General features: G+C 43.1%; 1 protein-coding gene across 1 annotated transcript in view; it reads right to left on the reverse strand.

Moving 5' to 3' along the window:
• The window catches only part of CCDC33 (coiled-coil domain containing 33), a 197,998-nt gene that overhangs the window by 151,516 nt on the left and 18,591 nt on the right, over positions 1 to 27,891 (reverse strand). The window contains exons 9-10 of the mRNA XM_069765644.1: positions 21,005 to 21,119; positions 13,074 to 13,203 (exon numbers count right to left, since the gene is read on the reverse strand). Of these exons, the coding sequence (XP_069621745.1) occupies positions 13,074 to 13,203; positions 21,005 to 21,119 (245 nt within the window). The remainder of the gene's footprint in view (positions 1 to 13,073; positions 13,204 to 21,004; positions 21,120 to 27,891) is intronic.

Genomic DNA, 27,891 nt, shown 5'->3' on the forward strand with positions numbered 1-27,891 from the left:
AATGACGGTTGAGGGAGAACATCGATAAGGGATGAAAAATAGTTTGTAACCATACTGGACAAATGTTGTCTCTTGTCACTTTGAATTGATGCTGCAGTACCTGTCCTGTCTGCGGTCATAGCAAAATCACTCCACAACCTGGTCAGAAAACCCCTCTGGCCAACGCCACTTCTGATTTCTGCCCCTCTAACTCCTCTGGTCTGCTGGCCCCTGCAGCTCGTGTGAGAACGATCACAGGCGCTGTGTGCAGGGAATGCCTGAAGCAAACGGTCAACAAGAGTTGATTGTTTGGTTGCTAATATTAGTTCCAAGTTCTCATGTGGCATTATATTTTGCAATTTGCCTTTATAGCGAGGATCAAGGAGGCAGGCCAACCAGTAATCGTCATCATTCATCATTTTAGTTATGCGTGTGTCCCTTTTGAGGATACGTAAGGCATAATCCGCCATGTGGGCCAAAGTTCCAGTTCTCAAATCTGCGGTTGTGCTTGGTTGAGGGGCAGTTTCAGGCAAATCCACGTCACTTGTGTCCCTCAAAAAACCAGAACCCGGCCTTGCCGCGCCACCAATTTCCAGTGGCCCCGGAAAAGCTTCCTCATTAAAAATATAATCATCCCCATCATCCTCCTCGTCCTCCTCCTCCTCTTCGCCCGCTACCTCGTCCTGTACACTGCCCTGGCCAGACAATGGCTGACTGTCATCAAGGCGTTTTTCTCTTCCTCAGCTGCAGACGCCTGATCCTTTATGTGCGTCAAACTTTGCATCAGCAGACGCATTAGGGGGATGCTCATGCTTATTATGGCGTTGTCTGCACTAACCAGCCGTGTGCATTCCTCAAAACACTGAAGGACTTGACACATGTCTTGAATCTTCGACCACTGCACACCTGACAACTCCATGTCTGTCATCCTACTGCCTGCCCGTGTATGTGTATCCTCCCACAAAAACATAACAGCCCGCCTCTGTTCACACAGTCTCTGAAGCATGTGCAGTGTTGAGTTCCACCTTGTTGCAACGTCTATGATTAGGCGATGCTGGGGAAGGTTCAAAGAACGCTGATAGGTCTGCATAAGGCTGGAGTGTACGGGCGAACGGCGGATATGTGAGCAAAGTCCACGCACTTTGAGGAGCAGGTCGGATAACCCCGGATAACTTTTCAGGAAGCACTGCACCACCAGGTTTAAGGTGTGAGCCAGGCAAGGAATGTGTTTCAGTTGGGAAAGGGAGATGGCAGCCATGAAATTCCTTCCGTTATCACTCACTACCTTGCCTGCCTCAAGATCTACAGTGCCCAGCCACGACTGCGTTTCTTTCTGCAAGAACTCGGACAGAACTTCCGCGGTGTGTCTGTTGTCGCCCAAACACTTCATAGCCAATACAGCCTGCTGACGTTTGCCAGTAGCTGCCCCATAATGGGAGACCTGGTGTGCAACAGTGGCAGCTGCGGATGGAGTGGTTGTGCGACTGCGGTCTGTGGACAAGCTCTCGCTTCTGCAGGAGGACGAAGAGGAGGAGGAGGGGGTGCGAACGGCTACAGCCAATTGTTTCCTAGACCGTGGGCTAGGCAGAACTGTCCCAAACTTGCTGTCCCCTGTGGACCCTGCATCCACCACATTTACCCAGTGTGCCGTGATGGACACGTAACGTCCCTGGCCATGCCTACTGGTCCATGCATCTGTTGTCAGGTGCACCTTTGTGCTCACAGATTGCCTGAGTGCATGGACGATGCGCTCTTTAACATGCTGGTGGAGGGCTGGGATGGCTTTTCTGGAAAAAAAGTGTCGACTGGGTAGCTCGTAGCGTGGTACAGCGTAGTCCATCAGGGCTTTGAAAGCTTAGCTTTCAACTAACCGGTAGGGCATCATCTCTAACGAGATTAGTCTAGCTATGTGTGCGTTCAAACCCTGTGTACGCGGATGCGAGGCTAAGTACTTCCTTTTTCTAACCATAGTCTCATGTAGGGTGAGCTGGACTGGAGAGCTGGAGATCGTGGAACTAGCGGGGGTGCCGGTGGACATGGCAGACTGAGAGACGGTGGGAGATGGTATTGTTGCCACCGGTGCCCTAGATGCAGTGTTTCCTACTACGAAACTGGTGATTCCCTGACCCTGACGGCTTTGGCCTGGCAAAGAAACCTGCACAGATACTGCAGGTGGTGCGGAAAATGGTGGCCCTACACTGCCGGAAGGGATGTTGCGTTGCTGACTAGCTTCATTGGCCGAGGGTGCTACAACCTTAAGGGACGTTTGGTAGTTAGTCCAGGCTTGCAAATGCATGGTGGTTAAATGTCTATGCATGCAACTTGTATTGAGACTTTTCAGATTCTGTCCTCTGCTTAAGGTAGTTGAACATTTTTGACAGATGACTTTGCGCTGATCAATTGGATGTTGTTTAAAAAAATGCCAGACTGCACTCTTTCTAGCATCGGATACCTTTTCAGGCATTGCAGACTGAGCTTTAACCGGATGGCCACGCTGTCCTCCAACAGGTTTTAGCTTTGCCACGCGTTTTGGGCAAGATACGGGCCCGGCAGATGGAACCTGTTGCGATGTTGATGCCTGCTGCGGCCCCTCCTCCTCCGCTTCAGAACTGCTGCCGCCTGCACCCTGTTCCCCCAATGGCTGCCAATCGGGGTCAAGAACTGGGTCATCTATTACCTCTTCTTGTAGCTCGTGTGCAACTTCGTCTGTGTCACCGTGTCGGTCGGTGGTATAGCGTTCGTGATGGGGCAACATAGTCTCATCAGGGTCTGATTCTTGATCAGCACCCTGCGAGGGCAATGTTGTGGTCTGAGTCAAAGGACCAGCATAGTAGTCTGGCTGTGGCTGTGCATCAGTGCACTCCATGTCAGATTCAACTTGTAATGGGCATGGACTGTTAACTGCTTCACTTTCTAAGCCAGGGACGGTATGTGTAAAGAGCTCCATGGAGTAACCCGTTGTGTCGCCTGCTGCATTCTTCTCTGTTGTTGTTTTTGCTGAAGAGGACAAGGAAGCGACTTGTCCCTGACCGTGAACATCCACTAACGACGCGCTGCTTTGACATTTACCAGTTTCACGAGAGGAGGCAAAAGAGCTAGAGGCTGAGTCAGCAAGATAAGCCAAAACTTGCTCTTGCTGCTCCGGCTTTAAAAGCGGTTTTCCTACTCCCAGAAAAGGGAGCGTTCGAGGCCTTGTGTAGCCAGACGACGAACCTGGCTCCACAGCTCCAGACTTAGGTGCAATATTTTTTTTCCCACGACCAGCTGATGCTCCACCACTACCACTACCCTCATTACCAGCTGACAATGAACGCCCCCGGCCACGACCTCTTCCACCATACTTCCTCATTGTTTTAAAAACGTAAACAAACTAACGGTATTTGTTGCTGTCACACAAATTACACGGTGAGCTATAACTTCAGTATGATTTAGCTACCCCTTTACAGGTGAGTGAGACCACAACGAAAATCAGGCACAATGTTACACACTCTGTTGTTGGTGGCAACAAATGAGAGAGATGCCACACACGCAGGACTGTCACTGAAGCACAAATGTAAATATTAATCTCCCACTGATTTGATTTTTTTTTTTTTTCAGGGAGACTTTAGGAAAAAAAAAAAATAGAATAAAATGATTTTTTCAGGAAGAATTTAGAAACCAAAGAAAATAAAATGATTTTTTCAGGGAGAATTTAGAAAACAAATAAAACAAAAAAAGGCTTTCTATGGCCCACTGAGTGAGAGATGACGCACACAGGAGTCAGGAGTGGCACACAAGCCCAGAGGCCAATATTTATCTCCCACTGATTGATGTAGTGATTTTTTCAGGTAGATTTTGGAACCCAAATCAAGCTAAAAAAAATAATAGCCTTTCTATGGCCCACAATTGGAGAGAGAGAGAGAGATGGCACACCCAGGAGTCAAGACTGGCACACAAGCAGAAAGGGCAATATTAATCTCCCACTGATTTGTTTTTTTTTTGTTTTTTTTCAGGGAGACTTTAGGAAAAAAAAAATAGAATAAAATGATTTTTTCAGGAAGAATTTAGAAACCAAAGAAAATAAAATGATTTTTTCAGGGAGAATTTAGAAAACAAATAAAACAAAAAAAGGCTTTCTATGGCCCACTGAGTGAGAGATGACGCACACAGGAGTCAGGAGTGGCACACAAGCCCAGAGGCCAATATTTATCTCCCACTGATTGATGTAGTGATTTTTTCAGGTAGATTTTGGAACCCAAATCAAGCTAAAAAAATAATAGGCTTTCTATGGCCCACAATTGGAGAGAGAGAGAGAGATGGCACACCCAGGAGTCAAGACTGGCACACAAGCAGAAAGGGCAATATTAAACTCCCACTGATTTGTTTTTTTTTTTTTTTTTCAGGGAGACTTTAGGAAAAAGAAAAAATAGAATAAAATGATTTTTTCAGGAAGAATTTAGAAACCAAAGAAAATAAAATGATTTTTTCAGGGAGAATTTAGAAAACAAATAAAACAAAAAAAGGCTTTCTATGGCCCACTGAGTGAGAGATGACGCACACAGGAGTCAGGAGTGGCACACAAGCCCAGAGGCCAATATTTATCTCCCACTGATTGATGTAGTGATTTTTTCAGGTAGATTTTGGAACCCAAATCAAGCTAAAAAAAATAATAGGCTTTCTATGGCCCACAATTGGAGAGAGAGAGAGAGATGGCACACCCAGGAGTCAAGACTGGCACACAAGCAGAAAGGGCAATATTAATCTCCCACTGATTTGTTTTTTTTTTTTTTTTTTTCAGGGAGACTTTAGGAAAAAGAAAAAATAGAATAAAATGATTTTTTCAGGAAGAATTTAGAAACCAAATAAAATAAAATGATTTTTTCAGGGAGAATTTAGAAAACAAATAAAACAAAAAAAGGCTTTCTATGGCCCACTGAGTGAGAGATGACGCACACAGGAGTCAGGAGTGGCACACAAGCCCAGAGGCCAATATTTATCTCCCACTGATTGATGTAGTGATTTTTTCAGGTAGATTTTGGAACCCAAATCAAGCTAAAAAAAATAATAGGCTTTCTATGGCCCACAATTGGAGAGAGAGAGAGAGATGGCACACCCAGGAGTCAAGACTGGCACACAAGCAGAAAGGGCAATATTAATCTCCCACTGATTTGTTTTTTTTTTTTTTTTTTTCAGGGAGACTTTAGGAAAAAAAAAATAGAATAAAATGATTTTTTCAGGAAGAATTTAGAAACCAAATAAAATAAAATGATTTTTTCAGGGAGAATTTAGAAAACAAATAAAACAAAAAAAGGCTTTCTATGGCCCACTGAGTGAGAGATGACGCACACAGGAGTCAGGAGTGGCACACAAGCCCAGAGGCCAATATTTATCTCCCACTGATTGATGTAGTGATTTTTTCAGGTAGATTTTGGAACCCAAATCAAGCTAAAAAAATAATAGGCTTTCTATGGCCCACAATTGGAGAGAGAGAGAGATGGCACACCCAGGAGTCAAGACTGGCACACAAGCAGAAAGGGCAATATTAATCTCCCACTGATTTGTTTTTTTTTTTTTTTTTTTCAGGGAGACTTTAGGAAAAAGAAAAAATAGAATAAAATGATTTTTTCAGGAAGAATTTAGAAACCAAAGAAAATAAAATGATTTTTTCAGGGAGAATTTAGAAAACAAATAAAACAAAAAAAGGCTTTCTATGGCCCACTGAGTGAGAGATGACGCACACAGGAGTCAGGAGTGGCACACAAGCCCAGAGGCCAATATTTATCTCCCACTGATTGATGTAGTGATTTTTTCAGGTAGATTTTGGAACCCAAATCAAGCTAAAAAAATAATAGGCTTTCTATGGCCCACAATTGGAGAGAGAGAGAGAGCGAGATGGCACACCCAGGAGTCAAGACTGGCACACAAGCAGAAAGGGCAATATTAATCTCCCACTGATTTGTTTTTTTTTGTTTTTTTTTCAGGGAGACTTTAGGAAAAAGAAAAAATAGAATAAAATGATTTTTTCAGGAAGAATTTAGAAACCAAAGAAAATAAAATGATTTTTTCAGGGAGAATTTAGAAAACAAATAAAACAAAAAAAGGCTTTCTATGGCCCACTGAGTGAGAGATGACGCACACAGGAGTCAGGAGTGGCACACAAGCCCAGAGGCCAATATTTATCTCCCACTGATTGATGTAGTGATTTTTTCAGGTAGATTTTGGAACCCAAATCAAGCTAAAAAAAATAATAGGCTTTCTATGGCCCACAATTGGAGAGAGAGAGAGAGATGGCACACCCAGGAGTCAAGACTGGCACACAAGCAGAAAGGGCAATATTAATCTCCCACTGATTTGTTTTTTTTTGTTTTTCAGGGAGACTTTAGGAAAAAAAAAATAGAATAAAATGATTTTTTCAGGAAGAATTTAGAAACCAAATAAAATAAAATGATTTTTTCAGGGAGAATTTAGAAAACAAATAAAACAAAAAAAGGCTTTCTATGGCCCACTGAGTGAGAGATGACGCACACAGGAGTCAGTAGTGGCACACAAGCCCAGAGGCCAATATTTATCTCCCACTGATTGATGTAGTGATTTTTTCAGGTAGATTTTGGAACCCAAATCAAGCTAAAAAAATAATAGGCTTTCTATGGCCCACAATTGGAGAGAGAGAGAGAGAGATGGCACACCCAGGAGTCAAGACTGGCACACAAGCAGAAAGGGCAATATTAATCTCCCACTGATTTGTTTTTTTTTTTTTTTTTTTCAGGGAGACTTTAGGAAAAAGAAAAAATAGAATAAAATGATTTTTTCAGGAAGAATTTAGAAACCAAAGAAAATAAAATGATTTTTTCAGGGAGAATTTAGAAAACAAATAAAACAAAAAAAGGCTTTCTATGGCCCACTGAGTGAGAGATGACGCACACAGGAGTCAGGAGTGGCACACAAGCCCAGAGGCCAATATTTATCTCCCACTGATTGATGTAGTGATTTTTTCAGGTAGATTTTGGAACCCAAATCAAGCTAAAAAAAATAATAGGCTTTCTATGGCCCACAATTGGAGAGAGAGAGAGAGATGGCACACCCAGGAGTCAAGACTGGCACACAAGCAGAAAGGGCAATATTAATCTCCCACTGATTTGTTTTTTTTTGTTTTTTTTTCAGGGAGACTTTAGGAAAAAAAAATAGAATAAAATGATTTTTTCAGGAACAATTTAGAAACCAAATAAAATAAAATGATTTTTTCAGGGAGAATTTAGAAAACAAATAAAACAAAAAAAGGCTTTCTATGGCCCACTGAGTGAGAGATGACGCACACAGGAGTCAGGAGTGGCACACAAGCCCAGAGGCCAATATTTATCTCCCACTGATTGATGTAGTGATTTTTTCAGGTAGATTTTGGAACCCAAATCAAGCTAAAAAATTAATAGGCTTTCTATGGCCCACAATTGGAGAGAGAGAGAGAGATGGCACACCCAGGAGTCAAGACTGGCACACAAGCAGAAAGGGCAATATTAATCTCCCACTGATTTGTTTTTGTTTTTTGTTTTTCAGGGAGACTTTAGGAAAAAAAAAATAGAATAAAATGATTTTTTCAGGAAGAATTTAGAAACCAAATAAAATAAAATGATTTTTTCAGGGAGAATTTAGAAAACAAATAAAACAAAAAAAGGCTTTCTATGGCCCACTGAGTGAGAGATGACGCACACAGGAGTCAGGAGTGGCACACAAGCCCAGAGGCCAATATTTTTCTCCCACTGATTGATGTAGTGATTTTTTCAGGTAGATTTTAGAACCAAAATCAAGCAAAAAAATAAATAGGCTTTCTATGGCCCACTGAGTGAGTGATGATGCACACAGGAGTCAAGAGTGGCACACAGGAGTCAAGAGTGGCACACAAGCCCTGAGGCCAATATTTTTCTCCCACTGATTGATGTAGTGATTTTTTCAGGTAGATTTTATAACCCAAATCAAGCAAAAAAATAAATAGGCTTTCTATGGCCCACTGAGTGAGAGATGACACAGACAGGGATGGCACTCTAGCAGAAATGTCAATCTTAATCTCCCACAAAAAAAAAAAAAAAAACAGGGAGTGTCCTTCAATTACTATCTCCCTGCAGTAATCTCAGCCAGGTATGGCAGGCAGCAATAAGGAGTGGACTGATGCACAAATTAAATAAAAAGTGTGTACAAACCAAAAAGATAGCTGTGCAGAAAGGAAGGAACAAGAGGATTTGTGCTTTGAAAAAAGCAGTTGGTTTGCACAGCGGCGTACACACAGCAATGCAGCTATCAGGGAGCCTTCTAGGGCAGCCCAATGAGCTACAGCGCTGAGGGGGAAAAAAAAAAATGTAGCTTCCACTGTCCCTGCACACCGAAGGTGGTGTTGGGCAGTGGAAATCGCTACAGCACAAGCGATTTGGTGGTTAATGGACCCTGCCTAACGCTATCCCTGCTTCTGACGAAGCGGCAGCAACCTCTCCCTAAGCTCAGATCAGCAGCAGTAACATGGCGGTCGGCGGGAACTCCCCTTTATAGCCCCTGTGATGCCGCAGACAGCAAGCCAATCACTGCAATGCCCTTCTCTAAGATGGTGGGGACCAGGACCTATGTCATCACGCTGCCCACACTCTGCGTTTACCTTCATTGGCTGAGAAATGGCGCTTTTCGCGTCATTGAAACGCGACTTTGGCGCGAAAGTCGCGTACCGCATGGCCGACCCCGCACAGGGGTCGGATCGGGTTTCATGAAACCCGACTTTGCCAAAAGTCGGCGACTTTTGAAAATGAACGACCCGTTTCGCTCAACCCTAGCGATGACTGTATATGACACTACATTACAGACCCTAGTCTCTTTGCCCCCATTAACCTCTTAACCAGTATCAGATCCATTTCAAGATTGATTTTGTGCTAAACATTAAGGATATTTGCAGATGACCTTTAATTACCCTTTCATTCCTGTTTTCAGAACTATATACTGTATATGTAATGGCTTTGTGAGAATATATGAATATAAGAATATATGTCACTGTAATATGTCATAAGCATTATAAATAAAGGGGCAGGAGGACAAATGGAAGAACTAAAAGGTTTTTTTTTCTAGAATATTGCTAAATTAAACACAGCGCCAAGATACGCAGTTTGAATTTGTTAAACCAATGGACATGTGTATGGACACTGAATGTTATGCTGCAAAATATGCATTATCATATATTATTAGCCTCCATGTGATTGCAATGTTATTTAACCCCTTCCCGACATTGGACCTATCCATACGTCATGGTTGGCTGGTGCTTACGGACCTTGGACGTATGGATACGTCATATCTTTAACTCGGCACCACGACCGCAGTCACAGTGATCGCATTAAACTGCCGCAGACAAATTGAAGCAGTGCACATGGAGTCGTTATCCCGAGGGGTGGTGAATCCCCCCACAATTATGATCGCTGTAGTTGGCTGTTCATTTCTTAGTGTTTCAGGCTACCAGTTTGCCTGAAGAACTGATGTCCGGCCTATAATTGGTACGGTAAGAGCACTGATCATAGGCTGGAGCCTAGCAATGCCAGTATCACCAGGGCCAGCTCTGATTGGTGCGGTCGACGATGACACCAATCAGAGCGTGTAGACGCGTTGCGACCTGGGAGTACTTCCTCATTCTAGCTGTGGATTTGTATAGGGCGTTCACTCTGTCGCTCTGTGCGCTATGCTGAGCTTTGTGGTGCCATAACAGCCTGTGCCATCATAGTACTTGGTGCTGCTGCCTGTGTTCCTGCACCTGCTTCTGATGAAAGATGAAAAAAAAGAGTTCCTGATGCTTCCCTAATCTTTCCTAATCCACTCCAATCACCCTTTTCCCCCCTTTAACATCCTTTCTTCCAACCTATCCCCCTCCCCAACCTTCCCTTCTGCCGCTGATTGTTGATCAGTACTTGATTTCTCGATTTTTTGCAGTTTTTTTCTTCTTTTTCATGCACCCTGCAACCGACGAATGTTGATCAGTGAGTCAATCACTGATTAACTTCCATGCTCTCTGTTTTTCAGGACTTTTTTTTGTCCATGTCCATTTTTCTCCCCCTCTTGCACTTCCTCCGTGCATGCATTCTGCAGCTGCAGAGCGTTGATCAGTGACGCAAATTACTGATCCACACTCATGCTCGCTGTTTTCCACAACTTTTTCACTAACTATTTTTTCTCCCCCGCCCCTTTGCACCACTCTGTATGTGCATTCGATAGTCGCCAAGCCGTTGATCAGATGTACACCACCGGTTAGCACCCATGCTCATTTTTGGCAAGGACTTTTTTTTCCTTTCTATTTTCTTATCACTCTTTTGTTACACATCCGTGCGTGTGTCCTACAGACAAGTCTGCTGAGTTGTACATGCTCCAAAGGGACATTTGTGTGCATGAGTCCCTAATCCATTTTAACGAGAGACTCAAATTCTGGCAATACCTGCCCAGTAAGAGTAATTTTATGAAGGGAAGGGCACCCAGATTGAACTCACTGAATGCCTCCCTGTCTTGGGAGTGAGAGGGAAAATTGTGTGGGATTTGTTGCACCCACTGCTGGATTAAGGTTATCACCTCTATGTAGATAACTTTTATACCAGCATCCCACTCTTTAAGTCCCTCTCTGTGAAAACCACTGCAGTCTGCGGTACTGTCCACAAAAATCAGAGAAACTTCCCCAAGACACTAACTGGGTAGTTGCTCAGAAAGGGTGAGAGCAGAGACCAATATAGCGACAACATGCTGGTGGTCAAGTACAAGAGAGATGTCCTTTTCTTGACTACTACACATGGCGATAGCAGCACCCCCAATGCTGTACGAGGTACCTCTACACAGGTCACTAAACAAGACTGTGTACTGGGGTACCACAAGAACATGGGGGGAGTTGATCTTTCTGATAAAGTCCTCCAGCCGTACAGTGCCATGAGAAAAACCAAGGTGTGGTACAAGAAGCTGGCCATGCACATCATACAGATGGCAATGTACAACGCATTTGTGTTATCAAAAACAGAACATCGCTGCAGCCGTGATCCTGGAAACTTTACTCAAGCGCATAATCTGAAACCAATTAAAGTTTTAACATGATGATCTTAAAGGAGTTTTCTTCTTATTTTTATCATATGTTGGCTAGCAGAGGTATAAAAGAACAAACTGAGGGGCTTTGCACTCTTTCAGGGTCCGGCACTGCCACTTCATTGCTGTTCCAATGAAAGTTTACAGGTTGCATTGGAGAAATCACAACTACACTGCAGAAGTCTCAGTATCTTGTGCTGTCCACCATCTAGGTGGTGAGTACCACCTCAGTTTATTATTTTTAACTCTGCAAGCCTATGCACAATAAGAAAAAATTAAACTGGAAAACCCCTTTAAATACAATTGTTGAACACTTTTATTTGGAATTTATATTTGATTTTATCACTGAAGAACAATGGCCAGTTACTAGCAAGTGCATAAAATTATGTTTTCTTCAAGTGAATTATCATTTTTGAAAAGGCCAGAGCTGAACTCACAGTTCCGCAAGTTCCAGAGCTGACATCTCCTGTTTGTCAGTGTCTGTAAATATTTTTTACATATTTTTCAGGAGTTCTGCAAAGTGCAGTCTTTACAAAGTCAAAAATTAAAATGATATACAGTAGTTACCTTTATGAAAGCTATATTCATTCCTCACTGACCATGCATCCACCAAATGATGTGTCTAATTATTTGTTCTATATTCTCCACCCTCCACCACCAATTACGAGACTGGTGATATTAGATGTGAAACAGATAAAGAGAGAGAGAGGGAGAGAGACGTCCACTGTAACCACAGCAACCCCCGCTGCTAGACATTGTACTTTGAAATGCCCCAACACCACACGCAACTACCCACGTGATGGTGTGTCCCCCGCAACCATGGCTTCTAATCGGCATACCTCGCACTGCCATGTCACTGCCAATGTGACGTTACCACATGGGATCATCACATGATGTGATGCACTTCCATTCCGACAGCTGCGGCTCAGGGCCTCAGTGCTGTGCGGCTCAGAGACCTTGGCACTTCAGCACCATGCGATACTCGGCACTGCTCTTACTCAAATGCTTGATTGTGTATCAAGCAGTGGCGTACACACTCACCAATCACTAATAGTCCATGCTTCACTCTTCTATTGTTAATATCTTTTGTGCTGTTTCATGTGAATACCAGCTTATTAGACTACATCCACCTCATATAACTCTTATTTAATGAGATAATAATATACCTGTTTTGAAAAACACTACAAAGATCCTTGAAAAACCCCATACAAATCAGACTAAATTAGCCTAACGTGATAATTTTAGCAGGATCCGATGACTGACTGTTGTAAATTGAAGCCTCCTGACTCTTCCCACAACAAATAATGGTCAAAGTCTGAATTTTAATGTCTGACTTAGAAGAGCTATTTGGCTGTGATTTTGCCTTTGGCATTGAAAATACGAACAATTGGCTGAGCTGAAGATGCCAGTGTATGGGAGAGGCAGGAGAGATCGCTGTAGGCGGAACTATGGTCCGACTTACAGCATTAGGGGCCTACAACACAGGCTATTGATTGGCAAAACGAATATTCATCTCACTCGCAATCATTGCTCATGTAAACAAGGTCAGCAATCAGATGTCATATGTTGAAATGCTTATTTATCGGCTGACTGCATCTTTTATGAAGGCATAAAAATCATTGACTGTGCCTAGTTAATCTCATTGTATAAAAAGAAATTTGCTGTTGACAATAATGCAATCTGTATGAGGCAGAGCTATCAAAGTAATGAAAGTTCATTCCCATACATTTCGCACGTTTCTGATGGTTGTCGTATGTAAAATGAATGCTGATGTAGTTTTTATATTATAAGCTGAGGCAACTTTTATCTCCGTGAAAAATAGCCCTGTACCAAAGATAATTTACTGATCATTGGGGGCCTGACTACTGGATCTCCCGCCTGTTCCAACAATGGGGCTTGCTTTGAAGAATGAAGCGAATCAGTGGTCAGACCCCAGCAGTTAGTAAGTTATGCCCTAGCATTACTCCTCCCCTAAGATTGTGCAGTATTGTATATACAGCATATATTAGTATTCTAGACATTATCCAGCAAGGATTTACCAGCAGTGACTGGGTAGTACTCTAAGACTAACGCTGCTCCTTCACTGAAGAGAGTCACCCCATCTCTTCCTTGAAAGAGATAGGAGGAATTCCATATAGGCTGTGAGGGTGGAAGCCCAGGAAAAGAAATCTACAGGAATAGGAAAAATAAGAGAGAGTTAAAATTAATGAACCTGTGAAACTAAAAAAAAATCAAAAGCCAAAAGCATTGCACTATTTTTTTTGTTCCTACTGCTGTTTGACACTGTACTATAATTTACCTTGATACCTTTTATATATATACCTTTTTTATATAATTTACCTTTATAATCACCTTTTTTTGCTTAAATGATTGCTAATTCTTCTCCATCCCATACGGTTTACATTACTGTCAGCAGAACATCCCCTTTAAAGAGACGTGCTCCCAAGAAATAGTGAATTTTATGTCATTAACAGCAAATTAACAAATTATTATGTGCCATTAGATTTCTGGACATGCTTAAGTGGGGCAATAACCATTCTGATGATTATCGCAACTGTAAAAGGCCCTTAAGACATACAGTACAGACCAAAAGTTTGGACACACCTTCTCATTTAACCCCTTCATGACCCAGCCTATTTTGACCTTAAAGACCTTGCCGTTTTTTGCAATTCTGACCAGTGTCCCTTTATGAGGTAATAACTCAGGAACGCTTCAACGGATCCTAGCGGTTCTGAGATTGTTTTTTCGTGACATATTGGGCTTCATGTTAGTGGTAAATTTAGGTCAATAAATTCTGCGTTTATTTGTGATAAAAACGGAAATTTGGCGAAAATTTTGAAAATTTCGCAATTTTCACATTTTGAATTTTTATTCTGTTAAACCAGAGAGATATGTGACACAAAATAGTTAATAAATAACATTTCCCACATGTTTACTTTACATCAGCACAATTTTGGAAACAAAATTTTTTTTTGTTAGGAAGTTATAAGGGTTAAAATTTGACCAGCGATTTGTCATTTTTACAACGAAATTTACAAAACCATTTTTTTAGGGACCACCTCACATTTGAAGTCAGTTTGAGGGGTCTATATGGCTGAAAATACCCAAAAGTGACACCATTCTAAAAACTGCACCCTTCAAGGTACTCAAACCCACATTCAAGAAGTTTATTAACCCTTCAGGTGCTTCACAGCAGCAGAAGCAACAAGGAAGGAAAAAATGAACATTTAACTTTTTAGTCACAAAAATTATCTTTTAGCAACAATTTTTTTATTTTCCCAATGGTAAAAGGAGAAACTGAACCACGAAAGTTGTTGTCCAATTTGTCCTGAGTACGCTGATACCTCATATGTGGGGGTAAACCACTGTTTGGGCGCACGGCAGGGCTTGGAAGGGAAGGCGCGCCATTTGACTTTTTGAATCAAAAATTGGCTCCACTCTTTAGCGGACACCATGTCACGTTTGGAGAGCACCCGTGTGCCTAAAAATTGGAGCTCCCCCACAAGTGACCCCATTTTGGAAACTAGACGCCCCAAGGAACTTATCTAGATGCATAGTGAGCACTTTGAACCCCCAGGTTCTTCACAAATTGATCCGTAAAAATGAAAAAGTACTTTTTTTTCACAAAAAAATTCTTTTAGCCTCAATTTTTTCATTTTCACATGGGCAACAGGATAAAATGGATCCTAAAATGTGTTGGGCAATTTCTCCTGAGTGTACACTGATACCTCATATGTGGGGGTAAACCACTGTTTGGGCACTCGGCAGGGCTTGGAAGGGAAGGCGCGCCATTTGACTTTTTGAATGGAAAATTAGCTCCAATTGTTAGCGGACACCATGTCGCGTTTGGATAGCCCCTGTGTGCCTAAACATTGGAGCTCCCCCACAAGTGACCCCATTTTGGAAACTAGACCCCCCAAGGAACTTATCTAGATGCACATTGAGCACTTTAAACCCCCAGGTGCTTCACAGAAGTTTATAACGCAGAGCCATGAAAATAAAAAATAATTTTTCTTTCCTCAAAAATGATTTTTTAGCCTGGAATTTCCTATTTTGCCAAGGATAATAGGAGAAATTGGACCCCAATTATTGTTGTCCAGTTTGTCCTGAGTACGCTGATACCCCATATGTGGGGGTAAACCACTGTTTGGGCACACGGCAGGGCTCGGAAGGGATGGCATGCCATTTGGCTTTTTAAATGGAAAATTAGCTCCAATCATTAGCGGACACCATGTCACGTTTGGAGAGCCCCTGTGTGCCTAAACATTGGTGATCCCCCAGAAATGACCCAATTTTGGAAACTAGACCCCCAAAGGAACTAATCTAGATGTGTGGTGAGGACTTTGAACCCCCAAGTGCTTCACAGAAGTTTATAACGCAGAGCCATGAAAATAAAAAAAAAAAATATTTTCTCAAAAATGATCTTTTAGCCTGCAATTTTTTATTTTCCCAAGGGTAACAGGAGAAATTTCACCCCAAAAGTTGTTGTCCAGTTTCTCCTGAGTACGCTGATACCCCATATGTGGGGGTAAATCACTGTTTGGGCACATGCCGGGGCTCGGAAGTGAAGTAGTGACGTTTTGAAATGCAGACTTTGATGGAATGCTCTGTGGGCGTCACGTTGCGTTTGCAGAGCCCCTGATGTGGCTTAACAGTAGAAACCCCCCACAAGTGACCCCATTTTGGAAACTAGACCCCCAAAGGAACTTATCTAGATGTGTGGTGAGCACTTTGAACCCCCAAGTGCTTCATAGAAGTTTATAATGCAGAGCCGTGAAAATAATAAATACGTTTTCTTTCCTCAAAAATAATTATTTAGCCCAGAATTTTTTATTTTCCCAAGGGTAACAGGAGAAATTGGACCCCAATAGTTGTTGTCGAGTTTCTCCTGAGTACGCTGATACCCCATATGTGGGGGTAAACCACTGTTTGGGCACACGTCGGGGCTCAGAAGGCAAGTAGTGACTTTTGAAATGCAGACTTTGATGGAATGGTCTGCGGGCGTCACATTGCGTTTGCAGAGCCCCTGGTGTGCCTAAACAGTAGAAACCCCCCACAAGTGACCACATTTTAGAAACTAGACCCCCCAAGGAACTTATCTAGATATGTGGTGAGCACTTTGAACCCCCAAGTGCTTCACAGACGTTTACAACGCAGAGCCGTGAAAATAAAAAATCATTTTTCTTTCCTCAAAAATGATGTTTTAGCAAACATTTTTTTAGATTCACAAGGGTAACAGGAGAAATTGGACCCCAGTAATTGTTGCGCAGTTTATCCTGAGTACACTGATACCCCATATGTGGGGGTAAACCACTGTTTGGGCACACGTCAGGGCTCGGAAGTGAGGGAGCACCATTTGACTTTTTGAATACGAGATTGGCTGGAATCAATGGTGGCGCCATGTTGCGTTTGGAGACCCCCTGATGTGCCTAAACAGTGGTAACCCCTCAATTCTACCTCCAACACTAACCCCAACACACCCCTAACCCTAATCCCAACTGTAGCCATAACCCTAATCACAACCCTAATTCCAACCCAAACCCTAAGGCTGTCATGATCCCAATGGCAGGGGATCACTAAAGGACAAGCACAGATACAAACAAGCTCTAGGGCGATGGAACCTGAGCTGACCGCGACCCTGAACCTAACACACAAATAAAAGTAGCCGGGGAACGTGCCTACGATGATCCTAGACGTCTCGCTCCAGCCGAAGATCTAACTTCCCCTATTAGAAGAAACACAGACCTCTCTTGCCTCCAGAGAAATCCCCCACAGAAATAGCAGCCCCCCACATATAATGACGGTGAAATGAGAGGAAAGCACATACGCAGTATGAAAACAGTTTCAGCAAAATGAGGCCCGCTAAAGCTAGATAGCAGAGGATACAAAAGTGAACTGCGCGGTCAGCGAAAAACCCTTCAAAAAACCATCCTGAAATTACTTGAACTCATGTGCCAACTCATGGTACATGAGGAGCAATTTCAGCCCACTAGAGCAACCAGCAGCAAGAATCACATATCTGCAGGCTGGACTAAAAACCAAATTAAGCAAAACACCAAAACAGGAAAATCAAAACTTAGCTTGACCAGAAGGTTCTAGGAGCAGGGAGCAGAGGTAACAAGACACACTGGATACATTGATAACCGGCGAGGAAATGCCAGCAAAGCCAGGTTAAATAGGAAACTCCCATATGCTGATGGAACAGGTGGAACCCAGAAACCCAGGAAAGAAAAGTCACCCAGTACCATCAGTAACCACCAGAGGGAGCCCAAAAACAGAACTCACAACATAAGGCTATGTGCCCACGTTGCGGATTCGTGTGAGATATTTCCGCACCATTTTTGAAAAATCCGCGGGTAAAAGGCACTGCGTTTTACCTGCGGATTTTCCGCGGATTTCCAGTGTTTTTTGTGCGGATTTCACCTGCGGATTCCTATTGAGGAACAGGTGTAAAACGCCGCGGAATTCGCACAAAGAATTGACATGCTGCGGAAAATACAACGCAGCGTTTCCGCGCGGTATTTTCTGCACCATGGGCACAGCGGATTTGGTTTTTCATATGTTTACATGGTACTGTAAACCTGATGGAACACTGCTGCAAATCTGCAGCGGCCAATCCGCTGCGGATCCGCAGCCAAATCCGCACCGTGTGCACATAGCCTAATTCTAAAGGTATGTGCACACGCTGCGGAAAACGCTGCGGATCCGCAGCAGTTTCCCATGAGTTTACAGTTCAATGTAGACCTATGGGAAACAAAAATCGCTGCACACATGCTGCGGAAAAACTGCACGGAAACGCAGCGGTTTACATTCCGCAGCATGTCACTTCTTTGTGCGGATTCCGCAGCGGTTTTACAACTGTTCTAATAGAAAATCGCAATTGTAAAACCGCAGTGAAATGCGCAGAAAAAAATGCGGTAAATCCGCCATAAATCCGCAGCGGTTTAGCACTGCGGATTTATCAAATCCGCAGCGGAAAAATCCGCAGAGGACCAGAATACGTGTGCACATACCGAAACCCTAACCCTAGCCCTAACCCTACCCCTAACCCTAGCCCTACCCCTACCCCTAACCCTAGCCCTAACCCTAACCCTAACCCTACCCCTAACCCTAACCCTAACCCTACCCCTAACCCTAACCCTACCCCTAACCCTACCCCTAACCCTAACCCTAGCCCTAACCCTAGCCCTAACCCTAACCCTAGCCCTACCCCTAACCCTACCCCTAGCCCTAACCCTAACCCTACCCCTAACCCTAACCCTACCCCTAACCCTAACCCTATTCTAACATTAGTGGAAAAAAAAATTTCTTTATTTTTTTATTGTCCCTACCTATGGGGGTGACAAAGGGGGGGGGGGTCATGTATTATTTTTTTTATTTTGATCACTGAGATATAATCTATCTCAGTGATCAAAATGCACTTTGGAACGAATCTGCCGGCCGGCAGATTCGGCGGGCGCACTGCGCATGCGCCCGCCATTTTGAAAGATGGCGGCGCCCAGGGAGAAGACGGACGGGACCCTGGCTGGATCGGTAAGTATGATGGGGTGGGGGGGGACCACGGGGGGGGATCGGAGCACGGGGGGGGGATCGGAGCACGGGGGGGGAATCGGAGCGCGGCAGGCGTGGAACGGAGCACGGGGGGCGTGGAACGGAGCACGGGGGGGCTGGAACGGAGCACGGGGGGGTGGAACGGAGCAAGGGGGGGGGTGGATCTGAATGCAGGGGGGGTGATTGGAGCACGGGGGGAGCGGACAAGAGCACGGGGGGGAGCGGAGCACTGGATGGAGGGGAGCCGGAGCAGTGTACCGGCCAGATCGGAGGGCTGGGGGGGCGATCGGTGGGGTGGGGGCACATTAGTATTTCCAGCCATGGCCGATGATATTGCAGCATCGGCCATGGCTGGATTGTAATATTTCACCCGTTATAATAGGTGAAATATTACAAATCGCTCTGATTGGCAGTTTCACTTTCAACAGCCAATCAGAGCGATCGTAGCCACGAGGGGGTGAAGCCACCCCCCCTGGGCTAAACTACCACTCCCCCTGTCCCTGCAGATCGGGTGAAATGGGAGTTAACCCTTTCACCCGATCTGCAGGGACGCGATCTTTCTGTGACACAGCATATGCGTCACAGGTCGGATTGGCACCGACTTTCATGACGCATACGCTGTGTCACAGGTCGGGAAGGGGTTAAAGATTTTTTTGTATTTTCATGACTATGAAAATTGTACATTCACACTGAAGGCATCAAAACTATGAATTAACACATGTTATATACTTAACAAAAAAGTGTTAAACTACTGAAATTATGTCTTATATTTTAGGTTCTTCAAAGTAGCGACCTTTTGCTTTGATGACTGCTTTGCACACTCTTGGCATTCTCTTGATGAGCTTCAAGAGGTAGTCACCGGGAATGGTTTTCACTTCACAGGTGTGCCCTGTCAGGTTTAATAAGTGGGATTTCTTATAAATGGGGATGGGATCATCAGTTGTGTTGTGCAGGAGTCTGGTGGATACACAGCTGATAGTCCTACTGAATAGACTCTTAGAATTTGTATTATGGCAAGAAAAAAGCAGCTAAGTAAAGAAAAACGAGTGACCATCATTACTTTAAGAAATGAAGATCAGTCAGTCCGAAAAATTGGGAAAACTTTGAAAGTGTCCCCAAGTGCAGTTGCAAAAACCATCAAGTGCTACAAAGATACTGGCTCACATGAGGACCGCCCCAGGAAAGGAAGACCAAGAGTCATCTCTGCTTCTGAGGATAAGTTTATCTGAGTCACCAGCCTCAGAAATCACAGGTTAACAGCAGCTCAGATTAGAGACCAGGTCTAGCAGCAGACACATCTCTACAACAACTGTTAAGAGGAAACTTTGTGCAGCAGGACTTCATGGCAAAATAGCTGCTAGGAAACCACTGCTAAGGACAGGCAACAAGCAGAAAAGACTTGTTTGGGCTAAAGAACACAAGGAATGGACATTAGACCAGTGGAAATCTGTGCTTTGGTCTGATGAGTCCAAATTTGAGATCTTTGGTTCCAACCACCGTGTCTTTGTGCGATGCAGAAAAGGTGACCGGATGGACTCTACATGCCTGGTTCCCACCGTGAAGCATGGAGGAGGAGGTGTGATGGTGTGGGGGTGCTTTGCTGGTGACACTGTTGGGGATTTTTTCAAAATTGAAGGCATACTGAACCAGCATGGCTACCACAGCATCTTGCAGCGGCAAGCTATTCCATCCGGTTTGCATTCAGTTGGACCATAATTTATTTTTCAACAGGACAATGACCTCAAACACACCTCCAGGCTGTGTAAGGGCTATTTGACCAAGAAGGATAGTGATGGGGTGCTACACCAGATGACCCGGCCTCCACAGTCATCAGACCTTAACCCAAATGAGATGGTTTGGGGTGAGCTGGACCGCAGAGTGAAGGCAAAAGGGCCAACAAGTGCTAAGCATCTCTGGGAACTCCTTCAAGATTGTTGGAAGACCATTCCCGGTGACTGCCTCTTGAAGCTCATCAAGAGAATGCCAAGAGTGTGCAAAGCAGTCATCAAAGCAAAAGGTGGCTACTTTGAAGAACCTAGAATATAAGACATAATTTTAGTTGTTTCACACTTTTTTGTTAAATATATAATTCTACATGTGTTAATTCATAGTTTTGATGCCTTCAGTGTGAATGTACAATTTTCATAATCATGAAAATACAGAAAAACTTTAAATGAGAACGTGTGTCCAAACTTTTGGTCTGCACTGTATAATGATAGTCTATCTTCATTTGCTATTTAGATTGTGAGTCCCAATGGGGACAGTGATGATGATATCTATAAAGTGCTGTGGAATTAATGGCGCTATATAAGAAAGTGGAATAAATACGTACATTGTTGACTTTACAGTTAAAACGCTTAGTATTTGTAGTACTAAACAATTGTCATATATTAAATATATAAAATTCATATGTGTTTACCTGGTGGTGTCCCTGTGTGGCTCTTTGTGGTAGCTGGAAACAAGATGGAGAAGGTTCTGGAAAAGTAACCTTGATGTGTGACACCACCGACATGCCAGGGGGTTTACTTGTCTGTCTGTAGGACAGATAACATTTTTTTTTTTAGCTAAAACAGACACTATTTATCCAAAGCCTAATAAAATGTTTGAGAAATAAAATGACTTAACTTGTATAGTAACTGTATTAATAGCTAGTATACTGTCATCTTTTGATCTGTGGAGGATTGATTTCAAATTCATGGGGACTTGTGAATTTTTAAGAAATTAAATTCCCACACTCTGCTCTGAGATTTGATTCACAAGGATTAGCCCCTCTAAAATGCCTGATGGTATCTCACCCGCTGCTAAAGACTCAGAGTGGGCTAATGCCACCAGGCGCATCTAAACGGTCTTCCCCAAAATGCCCCGCAGCTAACACATCACAATGGTCTAGTGCAGAAAATCAGGGGGAAAGTCACACCCAGTATAAAAGATGGGGGCTGGCCAAGCAGCACTATTCTGGAGTACAGATAGGAGGTCAGAGTGCACAGATCATTCCACATAGGGACAGAAAAAGACATAACCTGGTGAACTACTTTCAGAGCGCTAGCAGATTGAAAATGGGAGTGCAAGTGTCAGCCAATGAATACTAATCCAAAGATTAAAGTGATCTACATGGAAGCGCTGTACCTGTATAGTCATCAGTACGAAACATTGATTGATCTGAGATATACTGCAGTAGCAGCATGTTATTAACAGCCTTTTTTTATTCTATATGCACTCTGCATACAAGGAGGGCAGTATTAAACCCCTCAGTGCTATTTTTGCAATTAAATCAAAGTCCCGAATCTAAGGTTGTATCACAGAAAGGGTGATTCCTGCATTGTAATATGAGCAAAACATTTTCTTTTACAACCTAAAGAAAGATCTCCATAATCCAGAAATGTAAACTCAACTGTATACCTCACAAAATGTGAGCATTGTAAAAACAGTTTTTTTTGCACACTGTGGATGTAATTGTCCAGTGTTAGACCTGTACACATGCCACTTGAATACAGCGGCCAGTTGCAAGTGCTTGCTTTTGGGATGTTTTTCTTGTGCTTCAACACACTGCCCTCTTTCTTTTTACTCATGCAAAGTAAAGCACTGCCAAGTGGTCTTACTGCTGGAAAGTCTGGGGCAGGAAAGCCATAAGGCGAATGCAACAATTCTTTGACAAATATAACAACTTGAGAAAGGCAGTGGCTATGGCCAGAAAAGTGTCAGCTTATTTCAAATGATCTTATATGGCAAGGTACGCACTCTTGCCTTTACACACACAAAATGGTCTTCCATAGCACCACCTCATTTGCGATTTTGCAACCCACTGGAATTTTTATACTGTATATGTTGCAGTATGTATGAGCAGTGTAAAGTAGTGATAGATTACATCATGCAGCAGACAAACTGAAGATTAAGGTACTTTGAGATCCAACATTGAACGCTGATGAGGGATGTGTGTTATCTACCTAAGCTCTTCGAAAAAGTGGCAAAATAAGTTAGTAAGGACATGTGTGGAATCAAGAATGTCATACCCCTCATATTAAACCTGGAAAAAATACTTACCAGAATGTAAGAGGGAATGGGGAAATAACAACCACTTGCACCTGTTCATCGTTGCCATGTGTCTGTTTGTGACCCTCAAGGGCCAGGTTATATGCTGCAGTTTTTGGAGGACGGGATTAAGAAGTGGAGGAGGTACAGCAGCAGGTGAATGTGAAGGGGGACATAGACTTAGTACATGTAGGGGATGGAGGTGTCAGGCAGAGTGAAAATGATGATGACAATGACACTGGCCATGACAACTAACCATCACAGCTGCTGGGAGATTAAAGTGAACCACATTGGGGACCTTGGTCATGTTTGTGATCATGACAAGCTTTTTAATGAAATGCTTGTGGAATGATGTTGTTAAAGTGGATTTCCGCTACTCAGACAACCCCTTCTCTATCCATAATGTTTTCCACTTATACTCAACTCTGATGCCGGCACTGTTCCAGCTGTGTCGGCACTGGATCTCCTGGGAATTGCGTAACATTAGTGATGAGCGAGTATACTCGTTGCACGGGTTTTCCCGAGCACGCTTGGGTGGTCTCCGAGTATTTGTAACTGCTTGGAGATTTATTTTTTGTTGCCTCAGCTGCATGATTACAGCTGATAGACAGCTTGAATACAAGTGGGGATTCCCTAGCAACCAGGCAACCCCCACATGTACTCAGACTGGCTAGCAGCCGTAAATCACGCAGCTTTGTCTACAAAAACTAAATCTCCGAGAAGTTACAGATACTCGGAGACCACCCGAGCATGCTCGGGAAAACCCGAGCAATGAGTACACTCTCTCATCACTAATTGTTACATCACGTAATCACTGGGGCCAATCAGTTGCCTCTTCACTCTCCCCGCAGCTCTTACTTCCTCCGAATGTATGTGATATGTCCAAAGATAGGGAGAGTGAAGCAGCCACTGATTGGCCACAGGGTTTATGTGATGTAACTGTAAGGAGGTGAAGCACAAGAAGAGTCCAGGGGTGGTTACCTTCTCGGCTCTGTGCCTGGAACCATTGAGATGTGCTACAGGTTCCCCAGGGGGAAGACTTAGAGACTGTGACAGGAAGGAAGCCGAGCAGAGAGCAGGAAAGGCACACGCACAAGGGTGAGAGCAGCGTGAGCAGCGGTCAGAGCAGGGCGCAGCTGCACTCCGGGAGAGAGACAGAGCTCCCTGTCAGAGTACAAATACAGGGAGATTGCCCAGAAAGACTGTATCTTGTGAGTACAGGAAAGCGGACTCTGCTGTGACTGGAGAGGGGCGCCTTGAGACCCGTGCAGACACTGGCCCGTGCAGAGACTGTGACCCCCTGGTACCCACGGTATCAGTGCAGAGACTTTGATTCCTGGTGAGAGAGACTTAATAATAGGCTGCCATCACACTTGCAGTATTTGGTCAGTATTTTACATCAGTATTTGTAAGCCAAAACCAGGAGTGGGTGATAAATGCAGAAGTGGTGCATATGTTTCTGTTATACTTTTCCTCTGATTGTTCCACTCCTGGTTTTGGCTTACACATAGTGATGTAAAATACTGACCATATACTACTATTGTGACGGCAGCCATAGACTGACCATCATTTTCCCGGGATAGGCTGTTCGGTAAAAGCTAAAGACTCAGAGCCTGTGCATATCACATTAACTCCCGAAACCCCAGGCAGCGGGTTCCTAGAGACTACTCAGCCCACGGAAAACAGAGGGACGACAAGTGCCGCTGTTTCTCGGCGCCTACGTTGGAGAAGACGACCCTTCAAGCAAGTCCTCATCAGACTGATAATTGTTCTTTTTTTCAAGAAATCCTGCTTACTTCTGTTACACTGTTTGACTCCCATATTTTTGCACTGTTTTATTGTTAGTTACTGTATATTCCTGTTAATAAACCCCTCAACTGTTGGTCTGTCTGTTCTGTGGTAACACACTCAGTACCTGCTTACTATTACATAACAATATTAATTGCTTAATAACTTTGTGAACAGCAAACCTGTTGTGGATCCTAAAAAAGGGATAATTTTCTCACTCCTGTTTGAGAAACCATTAACTCTTCATGTTCAAAACAATACACCTGTTTTGACTCGCTAAATAAAGGGATATGTTTTTATGACATGTAAAAAAACTTTCTCCACTATATTTGGCAAAGAACAATGCTTTTAATACTCCCCAAACTTGGATAATTTTTGCACTTACCATGTGAAAAATCCATAGATTCTACATTTTGCATTGTATGTGTATAAACACCAGCATGCAGGCATTTGCCTCCAAAAAGAGATCAGTTTTGGACAGTTTATACAATTTAAGGGGATATCTGGGACTTTGTGAATAACAAAAAATGGGCCTAAGCACTAACAGGCAGGTAGTTGCTAACTAGCTGCCTGTTGTGCCCGACGCTGTTCTTCAGCTGCCAGTGCTGACGTCAGAGGCAGCTTCTTTTCTGCTCCACTCTGTTGATGGGGCTGGACTTCGATGTCATCCTGATTGACAGCGGGATTCCAGCTGCCTAACTGGGGGAGCTGACTGTCAATCAGAATGGCGTTGGAAGCCACGTATAATCAATACAGCCGACGTAAAGTCAGCAGAGACAGCTGAATCCCTGGCAAGAGTGGTCTGTGACTGCTCTGTGATGGCAATGAATGGCGCTGGGCACAACAGGCAAGTAGATAACAACTACCTGCCTGTTAGTCATATTTTTTGTCCTGGTTATTCCCTTTAAAGGGAATCTTGCAGAGTTTTGCTACTTAATCACTTAATCTGAGGGCAGCATAATTTAACAAGAGATACTGATTACAATGTCTTTTATTAGCAGGAGATTATCATTGCTTGACTAGGTTTCATGTGCACAGCAGTCAGGCTAATCTGTGCAGCACTACCCCACCACTGAATGGCAGCTTGCCAAAAGCTACGTCTACAACGTCTAAAATAGATATTCTATAAGAATTATACAAGCAGTCCAATAAGTGACACATCACTGGAATCAGACTATGTCTGCATTATTGAGCTCAACACACAACCAAGAGACATCAGAGTATTATACACATATTTTCCGGCAACTAAAGCCTTTTTTTAAGTACCGTAATGAATTTTGAATAAAATTTCCTGGGAAAATTTGATGAAGTCAGCAAACTTGAATTTTAAACGATTTGCTTATCTCTACATCAGACAACAGCATTATTCCAGATTACAATTACCCCTTAACAGTTATAGGAACAAACAGTAGTCCCTGGAGAATCTTTTGACCAGCTAATGAAAGACTAATTTCTCATTCAGTCGGCTTTAATGCAGGTGCACATCAGCATTTTTATTTTGGCGGCAATAACTGAACTAACTATATTACAAGGGTCTATGATGCTGTTAGTTCAGGTCAATTGACCCACAATCAAACTGGAACTTGTGGCCTTAATACGGATATTAAAATGAAAATGAACAAGGCCCGAGGAAGAGGACACAGCTGCACTTATGTGATGTCTGTTCATTGTGATCGCCTGCCTTCTCCATACCACATCAGATTGTTTTTGTTCTGGTCTTAATATAATGTGCAGAACAAATCAGATCCCCATGAAAGAAGGCCAAAGATCTGCAATCTTATTTCTCAGATTATGTTCAAAGTAAGTACTATTAAATACACTATGTTCCAAATTATTATGCAAATTACATTTTTCTCAGATTTACCTAAATGGTCGGTGCAAATGACAGTCTAATAAAAGTCATCACCCGTTACAGTATACATCGAATTTTATTGAAGAAACCTCCTAATGATAACAGTATAATCTCCAAAATGAATAAAAACTCAAAATGCACTGTTCCAAATTATTAGGCACAGTAGAATTTCTAAACATTTAATATGTTTTAAAGAACTGAAAATGCTCATTTGTGGAATTGCAGCATTAGGAGGTCACATTCACTGAACAAAAAAGCTATTTAACTCCAAAACATCCTAACAGGCCAAGTTACATGTTAACATAGGAACCCTTCTTTGATATCACCTTCACAATTCTTGCATCCATTGAACTTGTGAGTTTTTGGAGAGTTTCTGCTTGTATTTCTTTGCATGAAGTCACAATAGCCTCCCAGAGCTGCTGTTTTGATGTGAACTGCCTCCCACCCTCATAGATCTTTTGCTTGATGATATTCTAAAGGTTCTCTATAGGGTTGGGGTAGGGGAAGATGGTGGCCACACCATGAGTTTATCTCCTTTTATGCCCATAGCAGCCAATGACTCAGAGGTATTATTTGCAGCCTGAGATGGTGCATTGTCATGCATGAAGATGATTTTGCTCCTGAAGGCACGTTTCTGCTTTTTATACCATGGAAGAAAGTTGTCAGTCAGAAACTCTATATACTTTGCAGAGGTCATTTTCACACCTTCAGGAACCTTAAAGGGCCCTACCAGCTGTTTCCCCATGATTCCGGCCCAAAATCATGACTCCTCCACCTCCTTCCTTCCAGTCTTGTTAGCACATTGTGGCCTCCACCAACCATCCACTACTCCATCCATCTGGACCATCCAGGTTTGCTCGACACTCATCAGTAAACAAGACTGTTTGAAAATTAGTTGTCATGTATGTCTGGGCCCACTGCAACCGTTTCGGCTTGTGAACACTGTTCAGGGGAGGCCGAATAGTAGGTTTATGAACCAAAGTAAGCCTTTGAAGGATCCTACACCTTGAGATTCGAGGGACTTCAGAGGCACCAGCAGCTTCAAATATCTGTTTGCTGGTTTGTAATGGCTTTTTAGCAACTGGTCTCTTAATTCAATGAACTTGCCTGGCAGAAACTTTCCTCATTCTGCCTTTATCAGCACAAGCATGTCTGTGCTCAGATTCAGCCACAAATCTCTTAACAGTACGATGATCACGCTTAAGTTTTCAGATAATATCTCATGTTATCATCTCTTGACCAAAGCATTGCACTATTTGATGCTTTTCGGCAGCAGAGAGATCCTTTTTCTTTCTCATGTTACTTAAAAACTGTGGCCTGCTTAATAATGTGGAACATCATTTTTAAGTAGTTTTCCTTTAATTAGAATTACCTGGAAAACTAATTATCACATGTGTTTAAGATTGATTTCAGTGATCCATTGACCCCTGACACACAATAACATCCACGAGTTTATTTGAAAAAGAAAACAATTATATCTTTATGAAACTTAAATCCAATTTGCATAATAATTTGGAACACAGTGTATGTCGCGACCAAAAGTTTTGACACTGACAGAAATTTTGGTTTTCAAAAAAGTTTGTTGCATCAGTGTTTTTAGATCTCTTGAGACAGATGTTTCTGTGGTTATTGAGGTT

This window comes from Ranitomeya imitator, chromosome 4, assembly GCF_032444005.1.
Source record: "Ranitomeya imitator isolate aRanImi1 chromosome 4, aRanImi1.pri, whole genome shotgun sequence".
Lineage (NCBI taxonomy): Eukaryota > Metazoa > Chordata > Amphibia > Anura > Dendrobatidae > Ranitomeya > Ranitomeya imitator.